The sequence below is a fragment of the Austrofundulus limnaeus genome, unplaced genomic scaffold (genome assembly GCF_001266775.1).
Source record: "Austrofundulus limnaeus strain Quisiro unplaced genomic scaffold, Austrofundulus_limnaeus-1.0 Scaffold9, whole genome shotgun sequence".
Classification (NCBI taxonomy): domain Eukaryota; kingdom Metazoa; phylum Chordata; class Actinopteri; order Cyprinodontiformes; family Rivulidae; genus Austrofundulus; species Austrofundulus limnaeus.
In genome coordinates, this window is record NW_013952411.1 from 594,049 (window position 1) to 608,496 (window position 14,448).

General features: G+C 38.4%; 1 protein-coding gene across 1 annotated transcript in view; it reads right to left on the bottom strand.

Moving 5' to 3' along the window:
• myo3b (myosin IIIB) overlaps positions 1-14,448 on the bottom strand; it is a 72,701-nt gene that overhangs the window by 3,492 nt on the left and 54,761 nt on the right. Inside the window, exons 32-34 of the mRNA XM_014001393.1 lie at positions 9,208-9,308; positions 8,783-8,829; positions 8,267-8,430 (exon numbers count right to left, since the gene is read on the bottom strand). Of these exons, the coding sequence (XP_013856847.1) occupies positions 8,289-8,430; positions 8,783-8,829; positions 9,208-9,308 (290 nt within the window). The 3' untranslated portion in view covers positions 8,267-8,288. The remainder of the gene's footprint in view (positions 1-8,266; positions 8,431-8,782; positions 8,830-9,207; positions 9,309-14,448) is intronic.

The window sequence follows — 14,448 nt, forward strand, 5'->3', positions numbered from 1 at the left end:
GTAAAACAAAAAACTTGAATGCAATTTTAGAAGGATGGAAATCTTTAACTTTGWGCCATTATTCTATAAATAAATCAGGAGAAGAAAGTAGATTAACTGTTGCACAAATAAGATAAATATAAACAATTTAAATACTGTTTCTAATCTCTGTTTGACTAATATACATATATATTAATAAACCAACTGTCCCTACTTGAAATTAACAATTGGAGGTCTGTTTTTATTGCATAACGAGGGCAATGTCCTGTTTGTTTTCATTGAGGGTAAAGGAAACGTTCTGGGTACCAGTCAAAGGTCTACTTTATTACCAGTTTTTGATTTGACCTCAATCAAAAGGAAGTTTTGTTTAGCACCAGGTGAACCTCCCTGTTCCCTCCTGGCAGTGACCAAAAAGYGACAAGCTGTCCGTGATGCATCCCAAACTAAAACAAGGCCGTGGTAATTCTCACACCGTTAGCAATCCAGAGTTTATTCAAAGGCAGCTGGTCCCACCATCTGGGCAAAGCAGAAACAGGTTACACCTTCGGCCATGCCAAGTCTGACTGTGCGCCACTCCGTCTTCAGACCGAGAGAGGCTCATTCCAATTTCACGCTCTGATTTGTCAACTCTTATTCCAACACCGGAGGCACCAAGACAGCTTTAAGTCAATAAATTACACAGCATACAGGATAACAAGSTTTCTAAGTTGTTTCTGTTGTTCTGTGTGAACTCTTTTTCTCCTTTACAGTGGGAGGAAACTGSTTACAGATCTGCTTTGCGAATGAAAAGGAGGCTRTCATTTGGACAAAAAAGCGTTTGGTCACCTTTGAGTCCTGCAGTTGGGAACAAACTCTTCTCCCTGTGTGCGCGCATTTTATATCCATGTAAATCTGAACAACAAAACAAGTGCACAGGGTGGCCTCAACAAACTGCAGGTGAGAGAAAGCTGAAACAAAAGCCACTGTAACCCTAATGGCATGTCTCGTCATTAGGAGGGCTTTGATGTATGTACTCAACGGGCTCTTTTATCTCTTTCTTCCTCTCTGCCGCTTGCTCTTTGTGTCTCAACCAGGCTCAACCAGTTTCTTTATTAATGCTGTCTTTAGGGAGCGTTTCTTTTGCTCAGAGCCTTGAACGTAACGTCTGACATCTGGTTTGTGCTCATGTATGTTACTCTCTTCAATCATTAGCAAGCAAAGAGCATCACAATGTCAAGTTTGTAGCTATTTTAGGTGCACATTCATCCCTTCTAATTGAGGTTTGGTGGGTGGAGAAGATTATAAAACAAGCCTCTGTGTTAATTCTTTGCATGAGAACTATGCAACCATAAAACAGCGAGAGAAATCGGTCACATCTGGGTATGAAAAGCATGTAAACTACAGTAAAGCCGTATTGGAGAAGGCTGCACGTAAAATGTTGCATAGAAACTCTCCCTTTGAACTCAAAGTATATAGAAACAGGACAATGTTGGCCTAATCGAGCTCTCTCTTTGAAGTGAGACATCACTATTAGGTGAAAGGTAAGGGCGCTTCTTTAGAAAATAAAAGCTTTTCATCATTTATGGAGGCTGCGGCTCGAGCAATTTTCATAACTGTGGTTTAAAACTCTGGTTTGGATGCGCCATTAATGAACGTGCAGCTCGTGAAGTAAAGAGCTAAAAATGACAAAGAAACAAACACAAAAAAAAACATCCCACCAGTGGTAATGTTAGCCACATTAAAAGGAGACCCTCTCCCGCACACCAGATGTTGTCAGCTTTAACAAGGGTAAAAACAAGAGTGGGTTAGATTTTTAAAACGTTAAAGAAAACACTGGTGTCAGGCCCCTGAACGACGATTTAAAACTGTTCCTTTCCCCTGTGCAACGCGCCTGCAGACCTCGAAAACGCCCAGGAGCTTCTGTTCATCCGGTCAGGAGCGTCTTTCATCAGAATGACGCCAGCATTTCATAACATTTGCCTTCTACAACACATAATCAGCCATCCAAGGCAATTTCACACACACCTCTGCTCACCTCCTCTCATATGCTAAAGCAGGCAATCAGCCAGGGAGTTAATTTAGCTGAGAAAAACAGGGAGAGAAACACCCTCTCTGGCACCATTTGTCACCACAGTCCAACCTTGTTATTCAAACTAGTGAGCCTGTTTGAAATTCCTCTCTGTGGTAAAACAGGGCCAAAATAATCAAGGGAGCGTGATCGCACTTAATTGATTCAGTGTACTTTTAAGATGCACTACGGGGTGCTGGTGTGACCTATTTCAGCCTGCTCTTCAGAGGAACCAAATATCCCAGCAAGGGAGTAATGCACAATGAGGATTTTAATTATTCTAGGATCTGGAGCTACGACCGGAGGTGAAATATATCCGAACTAACTGTGACACCACATTATAACACCGCCAGTGGTCTGGCATACAACTCTTTGAATTCTTACAGACCTAAATATGGCAATAAATCACACAGACATGAGCTTCCCTATGCAAATTAAATGAAAAAAGGACAATAATCACACTTTTTTGATTCTTAATGTTTTAAAAATATTAATTATTAACATCTAATTTTTTTATTGTTAGTCATTAAGGAGCACATTTACTCAAATGTTTTACTTATTAACATTATAAAGAGGAATTTTCCTAATTATTTTAATTAAGAAAAACTTTATTTTCTGTGAAAATGCAGAACTGCTGAGTGATTAAGTTAAAACAAGCAGAACAGAAGCTTGTAGCCCCTAATAACTAATTCTTCATCCTTCATGATAATTCTAAACCACCATGAGTGCAATATTTATCTGGCCACTGCAGCATTGTGGTGCTGTTCTGACCACATAGTCAAGCTGAATCTATGAAAAAGTAACATCTTAGTGGAGACGAGATGAGCGTGCTTACACAAATGTTTTTCATTTTGGTTGTTTTTTCAGACAGATGGACAGTGTAACAGATGCATCCTTGTTTTTTAATGTTTTCCACGAGTCAAGAATCATCATCCAAGAACTGTTTAATATTTGGAGGCAAAAACTTTTCTTGTTACATCTTTGGTACATTTTATATATTTTATATGTTTATCAAAAAAATGTTCCTGCTCGGGAGTTTTTACTTATTTCATTTTTGCAGAAGTGGCTACATTTAATGCTCCTTTTTTTCTTTCTTTCTTTTTTTGACTGCATTTCAGAAATGTCTCTGTTCTAATGTGCTGTTTTTTTTCCTTTTTATAGCAGCTATCAGTCAGTTACAGTTTGCTCTCTGTTATCTGAACATTTTAATAAGTAACCTTGAAAATTATCAGGACTTTTGTTTTCATCACCTTCATGCAAAATAAAAAAAAATAATGTTTTTGGCAGTTTCTTGTTTGAATTCATTTCAACCTGATAAATATTGTCTTTGTTACCTATAAGTTAAATCACTTAATTTGAGTGATTCAAGCACATTTCTGCTGTTTCGAAYGCAAGAGCACTGAATCCTCACTGTAAAAGTGCTCTGTTACATAAAAAAATACCATTTTCTCATAAACTCTGCTAAAATATTTAATAATTAAGGACTTCAGAGAATAAAATTGCTCTACTGTTATGCCACCACCAAGGTGGGTCAAAGACACAACAGTTGAAACGAGGGTCGAACCAGCAGCCCACTGGTTACAGAATAACTCCCCCAACACTCTTCCACATCCACCCCATGTTTCATGTTCAGTGAAGACTCATTTGGATGCTGATCATCTTGAATGAGAAATGCTATGCATCCTCATCATCCTCATCTCAGGGTAAGAAATGYTTCAATTTCATTGGCTGTCACTTTGTTACATCTATTCAACATCTTGGTCAGTACTGAATCACAATATTATCATGGCAGAAATAAGTTAATATTATTCTAAAATTAAACAGAATACTATGTAAATAACTAATCTGGTCAGAATTAAACATTTTCTCCAAACTGAGCTATCTACAACAGGTAAGATAATTATTATTCATAACCTTTTACAGAACTCCACTTCAATRGATATGAACTACACTTTTAACTAAGAGCAACAAAGAAAAATGAATTTTCTTCAACTTGATTCTGATGCAGAAACATTTCTTCAATACAGAATATTGCATCTATAATAAAGTGTAATTATGTAAAAACTAGTTTTCTGTAAGACAAACTCCTGCTGCTCTATTCTTTTTATCTGAAGTACTTTTACTTAATTTTAATACCTTATTTTTTCCACTAATGGGTGGAATTTGTTTTAATTATGGGACATGTGTAACACAGTTTCTAACTTCCTGAATTACCTCTGTGATAATTATGGCTTCTCAAAACAACAAACAGCAAAACTTATGGCTGGAAAATTATCGGGTTAAAACCACAAAACTGGTGGAGTCACAACCATCTACCGTTTAAATCTTTGCTTATAAAAAAACCACTTTATCTTCCTAAAACATTGCACTTAACCTGACAAAAATAGAAAAAACAGACACAAATAGCCAGGAAAGTCTCAACCTGAGTCCGACCCTGACAGCACCGAACTCCTGGATTTGATGAACACTTTGGGCCTCTTTAAACCCACCAGGATTCCTGTGACTCTAACCTAAGTGAAGTCTGTCTCGCTATAGAGGCAGAGCTCTAATGTTTTTCCCGCTGAGCATAAGGAGGCTGAGATCCTCACTCATACCACCCTACTCTTCCTATTAAGATCAAAATCTCCTCTCAGGCCCTCSGGTGTCAACAAAGGGAGATGCAGTAAATGATATGCAAATTGAAAAGAAGAAGAAGGAAAAAAAAAGAGAGCTCCACAAATCAACTCGCCAGCCCTGCGTTTCCRACACTTTCACATCTTAAAAGAAGATTTCTGTATTTAGGGTGAAACTCAAAGTGCGGTCTAAAGCTCAGCCTCTGTGAAGCTCTGTTTGGTGATTCTGGCTCTCAGACAGCACAAAGCCCCTCTAACTTGAGGCGAGCCACAGCGGGAAAACTTGTTGAAAGAGTTCTGGGTTTCACAAGGATTTGTCTTCAGATCCGTCTTAGACAGGAGACATAATGCTCGGAAATGGGTAGATGTTTTAGTTTCAGGTTAACACGGCTGAGGGTAGAGGTTTTCTGCCTGCAAAATGAGGGGTTTCTTATTGTAAAGGTGGAGCAGAGCAGGAATGATGGCTTAATCAATGCGTCAGGAAAAAAATGAATGCTTGTGATTTATTTCAGCTAAAGAGCTCCTGTCCKTCTGTTCCAGGTCAGTGGGCAACATTCAGGAAACTGTCACGTGGAAAAATTATGCTCTCTGGTTGGTTGAGGTGGCGCGTCAAGCAGGGAAAGTTCCGATTTTTGAACTCCAGCATCGGCTGCTTTGGATGCACAACATGCAYGTCAAATGCTCAAACCGTAGCTACTTCATTGCGTGCTGCGGTAAATGCTCTAGACGCACWGCAAGACTCCTAGACGTGTGTCCAYCATAGACTTTGCATGTAAACTGTCCGCTCCTGCAGCTCAAAACACATTCAGTGTGAACCCAGCTTTAAAGCTTCCGTTCACAGCAAAAACAAACAATAAATTAATTTACTAAGTCGATCAAACAGWTGAAAGTTCTTTCTCAAATGTCAAAAAGTTCTAATAAAAATACAGAAAGACAACAACAGTTCATTTCAGCTATTGCACATGAGGATGCTATCTTTTGTCAGCTGCACATGTATCAAACTCAAGGCCCAAGGGCCAGATACGGACGTTTTTACATCTTTACGTGGCCCATGCAAAAATAATTTAAATGGATTAGAACTAGCCTGCCAATTTGTGACAGATCCGATCTCCACAGTTTTCATTTTGCTGCCAACACTTTACACGTGGTAAACCTTGAAGAACAGAACGTTAAATTTGAATTTTTCAGTAATTTTTGTTTTGTACATGGAAAAAGCAACAGAAAACACTGAAATGAAACTGATCACACTCTCTCTGATACAGGTTCAGCCAAGAAAAGCTGTCAGGTATCTGACTTGAGCTGAACAGACCAATAGAGTCTGCTGAAATGCATACAGTATAAATATTGAATTTTCCTATGTCAAATTAAATTCTTGTACTGTATGTCTGCATTTGTTTTATTTTTGAGGGATATTTTCAATGGCTTATGATACTGTTTATTACAAAGAAGTGTTAAATGAAAAAGTAATGATAGTGAGTGAGGAATGCTACTGATGTGTTTGATAAGTTATGTCTACATGTTATATGTCTATGTGACATATTMCRTCTGAAAACCAAAGCCAGTTTCTGTTTTTTACAGCTGTGTATTGGAAAGTATTTGGTGATAGGATACATATTATGACACAGGGGTCATGATACGATATGTCGCAATACATTGCAATATATTGCAATACTGTAAGCAAGGTGATATATTGTAGTGTGTTGCCAGTTTCTCTCCAAAAATTCACATTTTAAAAATCTCAATGTGTTTTATATGCATTTCATAAGTTACATATTTCTTATTTCATCCATGTTTCCAATGGTTAGGTGAAATAGGTCATTAAATTGTTTCATTATAAATTTGTGGCCTCTTTTAGATTTATATTAATAACTACAGATGCTCGATATTGACTTTTTGTCGATATTCGATATGCCGATATTGTTCAACACTTACTTTCCGATTCCAACATTGCCCAATATTACAAACTGATATTAGGGTAATATTATATATCTCCTGTCAGGGACATTATACCTGCTTTTACCCCACTGGATGCATTCCATAGCTAAATATTGTCTTTACAAAACAACAACAACAACAAAAAAAAAACATTTTATTGAAGATATGGAAAAAGTGCCTTGTTTTTTTTTTTTTACATTTTGTCTCAAACGATAGTTTGGATCATGCTCTCCCKGAGATAATTCAGTCTGATGATGTCATCAATCATGCATTGGTGAATGTTTCTGGACCACAAGGATTTAATAACACATTTTGGTCGAATCCAGGCATTAATTTAATCGGGATTTTGTTATCAGAAAAAAAAACGATACGATATGTAGAGATTTTACATTTTTATGCTAATATCGGACCGATAATATTTGKAGGCYGATATTATTGGACATCCCTAATATTAACTTAGWATATAATAGGGTCACTCACCACATTAATAGCCAACAGGATCTGTATCTTGTGCTAAAGTTCAGCAAATGGATTAGAGCGTTCCTTACAGGACACCTCAATTTGGCTTAAAATGTGGGACATCTCAGCTAATAGGGGACAGTTGGCAACACTACCTCAGCTTTGAAGGCAGCGAGTGTCAACCTAATCCACTCAGATTCAGCCATCGACTCTTAGTGGTTACGTTTGGTATTGGTATTGGTAAYTGGGGATGGGTACAACCCAGGTGAGCAGGGGCCTCATAAGTGGGCCCATTGCTCTCCCCAAAAGATACTGGGCTTTAATCAAACCTTTTTTGTCCCTCGGATGAAGGACACCAGGTTAGAAACCCTCAGTGTTCTAAGCTTCTCGGGRTCCACAAAGGGGTCTCCAAGAATTCTTTCCCTTAGACTACTCAGAGCCAATGGCCTAAGTAGTGCAAAAAGGTCTCTGATTCAATGCCGCAGGCATCACACAGACCATTGTCCTGGAGTCCCATCACCATTTGATGGTGGTTGAGCAGATTGTGCCCAGTTAGGACTCCAACCAGTGTACTTAAAGTATTCCTTGTCAAGGCAAGAAGGGATTTTCCAAATACATGAGTGGTTACGTTTACTTATAATGCTAACRTTTGAGTTAGCTTTATACTCTCTGGATCTTTAGAAGCATAGGAGCCAAATGGCCGGCTGACTGCTGCTAACTAGCGGCCAGAGGCTAAATTATAACACAGTAATGAACTGCTGGCATGAAAGTTTACATTTTAAGCCAGGAAATGAAATGTTGCAACATTTCAGTGTATCGATATTTTCTTACACTCCTAATGTTTTTCAGTAAGTATTGACATTAAAAACTGGCCATGATTTTGGCCCTTCATATGACTGAGCTGGACATCCTTAATAAAAAAAAAACTAATGGGTGTATTTGTACATACTGCAAAGCCTCAATAAAAGCAAATCAAAGGGTTAGATTGTGTGGACAAAAAAAGTGAGACACTTTAAAAATTAATTTTAAAAGTTTCAATGAACTGTTTTAAAAGCTGGCTCAACACTAACAAGAAAAAAAAATTACACCTTTGCTGATTTAAAATGTTCTGAGATGAGAGCATTGTCTGCACAAGTTGCTTATCCTGCAGCGCTTCTACTCGCTCCACATACCGCAGCACTTCCAACACCGAGGACGCTCTTTGGAGTGTCTGTCTCTGATGTGTCTGTCTTACCGGGCCGACGTGGACGTGAAGCTCAGCTCTGACTGACGAGGGGCTCAGTGGAAAGGGTGGGAGGAGGGGTGGCGGCGGAGGCCGGGTGCTCTTCCTCGGGGATGGACTCCACAGCTGCCAGTAATTTGTAGTACTCATCCTCTCCGTCCAGCACTTTGATTTGACTGTGATGTGAGAGAAGACAAGTTGCTGGGATGGAGAAGCAGTGRTGAGGTTTTCACGGGGAAACAAAAAAGACACATTTTGAGGAAAAAAATATATTTTTACATGCAGTGGTGATAGTTTATTAAGCACAATGATGTGGCACAAAAACACAATTTCAGGCCTTCAACAATTAAAATTAGCATGCTGATAAAGGCCTAATATGCACCCGTCCTCTAATGACACAGAGCTTCTTCTTGATATTTTCAGCTCTCCATTTACATCACAGGAAAACAACTCCATTTCTGGATTTTCCCATTCCACAAAGGGCCTGCTCTGTTTAGAGTTGCTGTAAGTAGGAAAGCAGTTATTTACCCAAGTTTTCTCGGCTTCCTCTTGCTCCCCTGGTAATCCAGAGTTCTCTGAGGAAAGGGCCAAGAGCACACAGTCAAAAGATGAGCAGAGAGTCATTAATTTTTAATTCAAAGTGATTTTGTGTTGAATGCGAGCAGATGCTGATAATATCAGAAGTCACAGCATAATTTTTTTCTGATCAAAGGGCTCAAGTGAGTCTGATGAAGCATGCATCTTGCTCGGCTTTGATAAACCACATCAATTATTCACCGTGAAGGCAGACATCCTGACATGAAAGCAACAGATAAAGAGCATAAGCACATGTTCAAGACAAGAGGCAGAGGAGCGTGGGGGTGGGGCTCCAGGGTCTGGCACAGGTAGGTTTAATTGTATTATCATGTGGAACCAAACTCAGACAAAGGCCTTTATCGGCACTTTGAACTCACATTTAGCTGGTTGTAGTACAGGCTGTCTTCGGGGCTGTTCAGGAGCTTGGGCTGCTGGCCACGGCGGCGAGAAGTTCTCTGCTGCAGCTTCATCACTGGACCTGCAACAGAGGGAAAACCAGGGCAGTGATCCAAGCAGGCAAAACAACAAGCAGCACCAGCATGAGGCCCGACAATGACGACAGCGGCAGTAAACAGATTCTGCCCTCGATTCTTTTAATCTGCACGCCRGGGGAAATAAAAAGAAAGTTAGGGAAACATTTTCACATAAATACGATTAAATAATTGTATTGATGAGATGACTCAATAACAACTTAAGATGACATAAATCTACACAGATAAATCCCATTTACTCATATCTCTGCTAACAGGTGCACAGCAAGATTTGTTGATGTTTCAAACTCTGTAGAAGCTAATCAGATACTTTCACAACCAAAAACCAGACATGTAGATTTAGAGAGAGAGAGAAAAAGACTTAAGTGCCAAACACAACATGCACACATAACAGCTCTAAGCATCTTGGCAAAAAAAAAAATCACAATTTTTTATTTTTTAAAGTTTGAGTCAATTCAAACTTTTAGAAACAGATTTTAAAATATAGTAGTTACAGGTGCAAATATCGCTTAAGCAGAAAACGGATTTTTATTAGCAATTGGACACTTTTCAATAACTAAATGAAAAAAAAAAACTGGAAAATTGTCCCAAATGAAAACAATCTGATTTAATGTACACTATCTCCATCAGCAACTCTGCTTATCATTAATTCATTGTGAAGTCATAGCAAAGTCTTACTGGATAACATGATCAACATGTTATTTGAAAAGAAGACATCCGTCTCTTTAACCACACTGAACATTTGTCTCAGTAATGAGTTAAACAGCCATGTATCGTGTAATTGCAGCAGTCAGTGGACTCTTGTTAAATGAGCCTCGCTGACAGTAGTTTTGTCTTTTAGAAGATAAAGAGCAGTTTCTGGATTACAAACAAAAAGCTGTTGGCTAAAGATATGATGTTTTTGAGAGGTTAAACATTTGCCAACACATACACAATCAGGGACAGTTTCTTACGCACGACAGCTGAAATTAGTTCAAATTTAAGAGAAGTGTGACCAAATTCTGATAACTGTACTCACTGAAACGTTTGGATCATGTTGGACATTTTAGTAATTCTGAAAGGGAGCTTAAAAACAGATCAATCTAATTTAAAAAATAAGTGCACTTACCCATGCACATTATAGATGAGGTACTTATTGTAAAAAAACAAATATATTTATTATTTGGCTTCAACTTTCCAAACTTTTAACTTGAACTGTTTTTTTGGTGGGGGACACTTGAGTTAGTATAGAATCACAGGTGTTTCAGTTTCTGCTGCCTTTTTTTTACATTTTATTACAAATATGTATACTATCACATCAAACTGAGGATTAAGACCCAAAGTGGCATGTGGAGAAATATTATGCAGATATAGTGCATTGGTTAAAACCTTTGCAATWATTAAATTTTGTCACAAAATAATGAATCAACTGATTCATTATCAACTAGTATCAACTCAAATATTAAATATCTTTGTATGGACTGTCTGACTCTTTGAGGCACTTTTTTTGAGCAGTGACAAAAAAAAATGTGATTTTGAGAAAACAATCAAAAAAAGTTACATTTTTTTACATTTTCCCTGAGCGCTAGCAAAATTATSTTTCTTTCCAGCTAGTAAATCTCAATATCTAATATTGTTTGAGGTTTCCTCTTTATAATGACATCAGGAATTTCTCATTAAATTAGTTTTAAAATAGGATTCAGACCAAATACTAATTGTTATCCTGATTTTTTTTTTAAAAAATCAAGCAATATCTCTGAAACAGCTCCTGTCAGGATGACTCCAGTGATGGAGCTTAAAAAGACAGAAATCTGAAGCTGTKCTTATTCATTTTCACAAAATTGTACACAATCATCAGTTTGATATAATGGGTTACATATTGACACTGCTGTTCTTTTTTATTTTTATTTATTTTTTGTTCTTTTTCATTGTTTTCATTTATTTTATATTGAAATCTGGACAGTTTAAATGGTCATTTTCCTGATTTATAGAACTGTTTCCTTCCGGAAAAGAGAAAAAAAAAAAAAACAAGACAACCATCGCTACTGAAAAAAATGTCCATCTACCCAGATCTTATAATCTTACTGTATATCCAGCCAAAGAGTCTATTTAAACTTGTTTTGAGACTGATRTACAAAGCAGAATGTGTTAGATTAATAATCTTGTTAACCTGGAAATGGTCCTCATTTCAAGTAGTCTTAGCAAGTGCAACTGTTCTGCAGTGTTGATGTCTGAAAACCAGAGACACCCAAAATGTGGGACATCGTCCAAGTCTTTGAAACAAAGATTAAAACTGCAGACAACACCTGATTGTTCCCCTTCAKTCCTTAAAACAATGTGCACTGAAAGCTAAACACGTCCTCTCACTGATGGCAGCAGTGGCTCACCATCATTCCTCGCCTCAGATTGAAAGATTTACAGGTTTCAAAATCAGAAGCATCCATGTTTAATGCCTCACAGCGTTTCATCTTCTCCTGGATTCGGTGTGAGACAGGACATTTCTTTATCGTCTCCTTCTACCTCTCTGTCTCTACCTTGACTAAAGCTGTATTTGCTCTTTCCATCTTAACACTACTTTGTACTCACTTTGAACAGACCTCATCACATCTCAATCCGGCACATCAAAGAGCAGGGTCCCCCTCCACCCCTTCGATCTTTCCTCGGCTTTCTTGATGTTATTCAAACCAGCACAAGTTTACTTAAGTCACACTTTGTAAATGCCCTAAAAAAAAAGTTCCTGTCAGTTTGGAGATATTAGCTAACTTTCACCGTGAATCTTATCGCTTCCTGTGCCTCGGAGCTTTAAACTGCCCACTGCGTGAATCCGTGCTACACATGAGTATTTGAGGATATTTGGAGAAATCGCATGTACTGAGGGGAGGAAAAAAATTAAAAAGGGTCTGGATTTCTCCTTAAAATATCTTGATTTGTTGTATCAGTATCACTAGACACATTTCACCCACGTTTGCATGGGTTCACCATATTAGCAGCTGCCTTTCTAAAAAATGTAGTCTTAAATACAGTAACATTTGTGGTAAAAAAAAACAAACAAACTAAATATGGTACTTAAAATATATTTTACATTGAGCATGTTTCTTTTTAAAAATCTTTATGTATTTTGATCGAATAGTTGTAAAGCTGTATTTTCTAACAGCCTCAGCCACCTGCTCCTTTTAGCAGAACAGTTTATGCTGCTTTGCATAAACGTGCCCACAAAGTTTTGACCAATCGCACAATAGGTGCAATAATGACAAATGTTTAACGTGAGCATTTTATTTTAAATTTTTAAATAGCACATCCTCATTAGAAGTGGTGTGTTTTGATGATTCGAGCCACAGGTTTTTGCTTTAACTGCATACCTTCATAGATCGTTATTAATGCAGACACAAGATTCAAAACTGAGATATTCAGTCACATGGAGAGAAAATATTTGTATTCCATAGCACAACTAYAGAATCTGTAGAGAGAAACACAATAAGATGTTTGTGCTGAAACAACTCAGCTGCTGGATGTGGGAAGAAGCTCAGCCTCACAATTTATCCATCTTGACCTGCAGTGATTAGAGCGTGGAGCAGATCAGAGGATGGGTCAGGCCTMCCATCTCTGTGCCTCTATTTGGGGAAATCACTGTCATTTGATCCAGGCCAGCCCTACAGGAATGCTGCTCCTGCAGATACATTACAGCCAGGGAGGCCGCCAAGCTGGCCTCTGGCACGGGAGTCCGGCTCGGACATTGGCAGGAGGAGCAGGGGGGTCGCACGTTGGCTCGCATCAGGGGCTTTGCTAAATGATGGTGGGTAATGTCTGCTGTTTGGGGTAGGGAGGAATAATAGTCAGATGGGAATACAGAGGCAGAGCGTTTCATGCAATATTGATTCCTCCCCATCAAAAAGAAAAGCCAAGCAGAGTTTGCTCCTCACAGCGAGAGACTTAAAGATTCTACATGTTTTCTTCTTGAGATAAAAAAAGGGCTGAGATTATTTTTGTGATAGGTACCGCTTTCATTTTCAAAGAGCAGCAGATGAGTTGTGTTACATCTCTAAATACCACTTTGAAATCTCTTGAAAACTAGAATGTTTCTCAGAAACAACATAAAAGAGCAGCTAAGAGGGATTTTTTTTTGGTGGAATAAATTAAAGAGATGTATCGATTCTCTTCAAACATCACGTGCTGCAATCACCTGACTGCTCCAATACCTCAGAGAGCCATTCTTTGTTTATTCAGATGGAGAGAGCAGAGGCACTAAAAGACACGGTTTATAAGGAAAAATCATCAGCAAAGGCCTTTGATGTCTAAATGAAGCATGTGCAACCCAGACCCCTCTCTTTACCTCCCAACAGTCTCTTCATGCCCCCACACACAAACCCAGATGCATGCAAACATGTGCACAAAAACACACGATCGCAGACATTGTTCCGCTCAGATATTTTAAGCTAAAGAGGATTTCCAGAACTCTCTGAGGAAGGATTTTGTCATTTTGAACACAAGTCTCAAACAGAAACTCACATGCTTTAAATTAAGAGGACAAAGTGATCAAATGTAGCAGATAATGCTAAAAGAGGGCACTTCCTGCATCTGTTTTCACTAAAGTAAGCAGAGGATGTTGTTACCTACAAGCAATTTTTCACACTGAAATCAATCATCCGCCCCGCCCCCACCGACAGCAATGCTGGAACTTTGACTTTGGGAGAAATGTTTTGTGTGGCAGAAAAATCTCTGATTTTTTTGTAGAAGTCAATCATTTGTCAGAATTTTGAACACAGGCAATTTATAACTGTGACCCCGCACAAGGGAAAAGTTAGCAGAGAAGAAAATGAGAAGAAAAACAAGCTGAAACTTATTTATGCAAATGAGCGCTGCTTAAATTTTGCTTTCTCCCGATTGGTAAAAATAAATGCGGCGATTTTAATAAATAAATGAAATGTGTGTTCCCCGCTATACTGCACGCCAAAGCTAGCACTCTATTTGTTGTGATGACCCTCAGCTACTACCACATTTTAGCTCAATGGGCCTCATGCAAGAACATGTTCGTATTCTTCTCCTAAATTTCTCTTACTTTTGTTCGTACAAAGGGTTCGTACGAACATGTCACGTCAGATTCAACAAACACTTTTATCTTCAGGAAACGTGCGTAAATGAGCTGCGTAA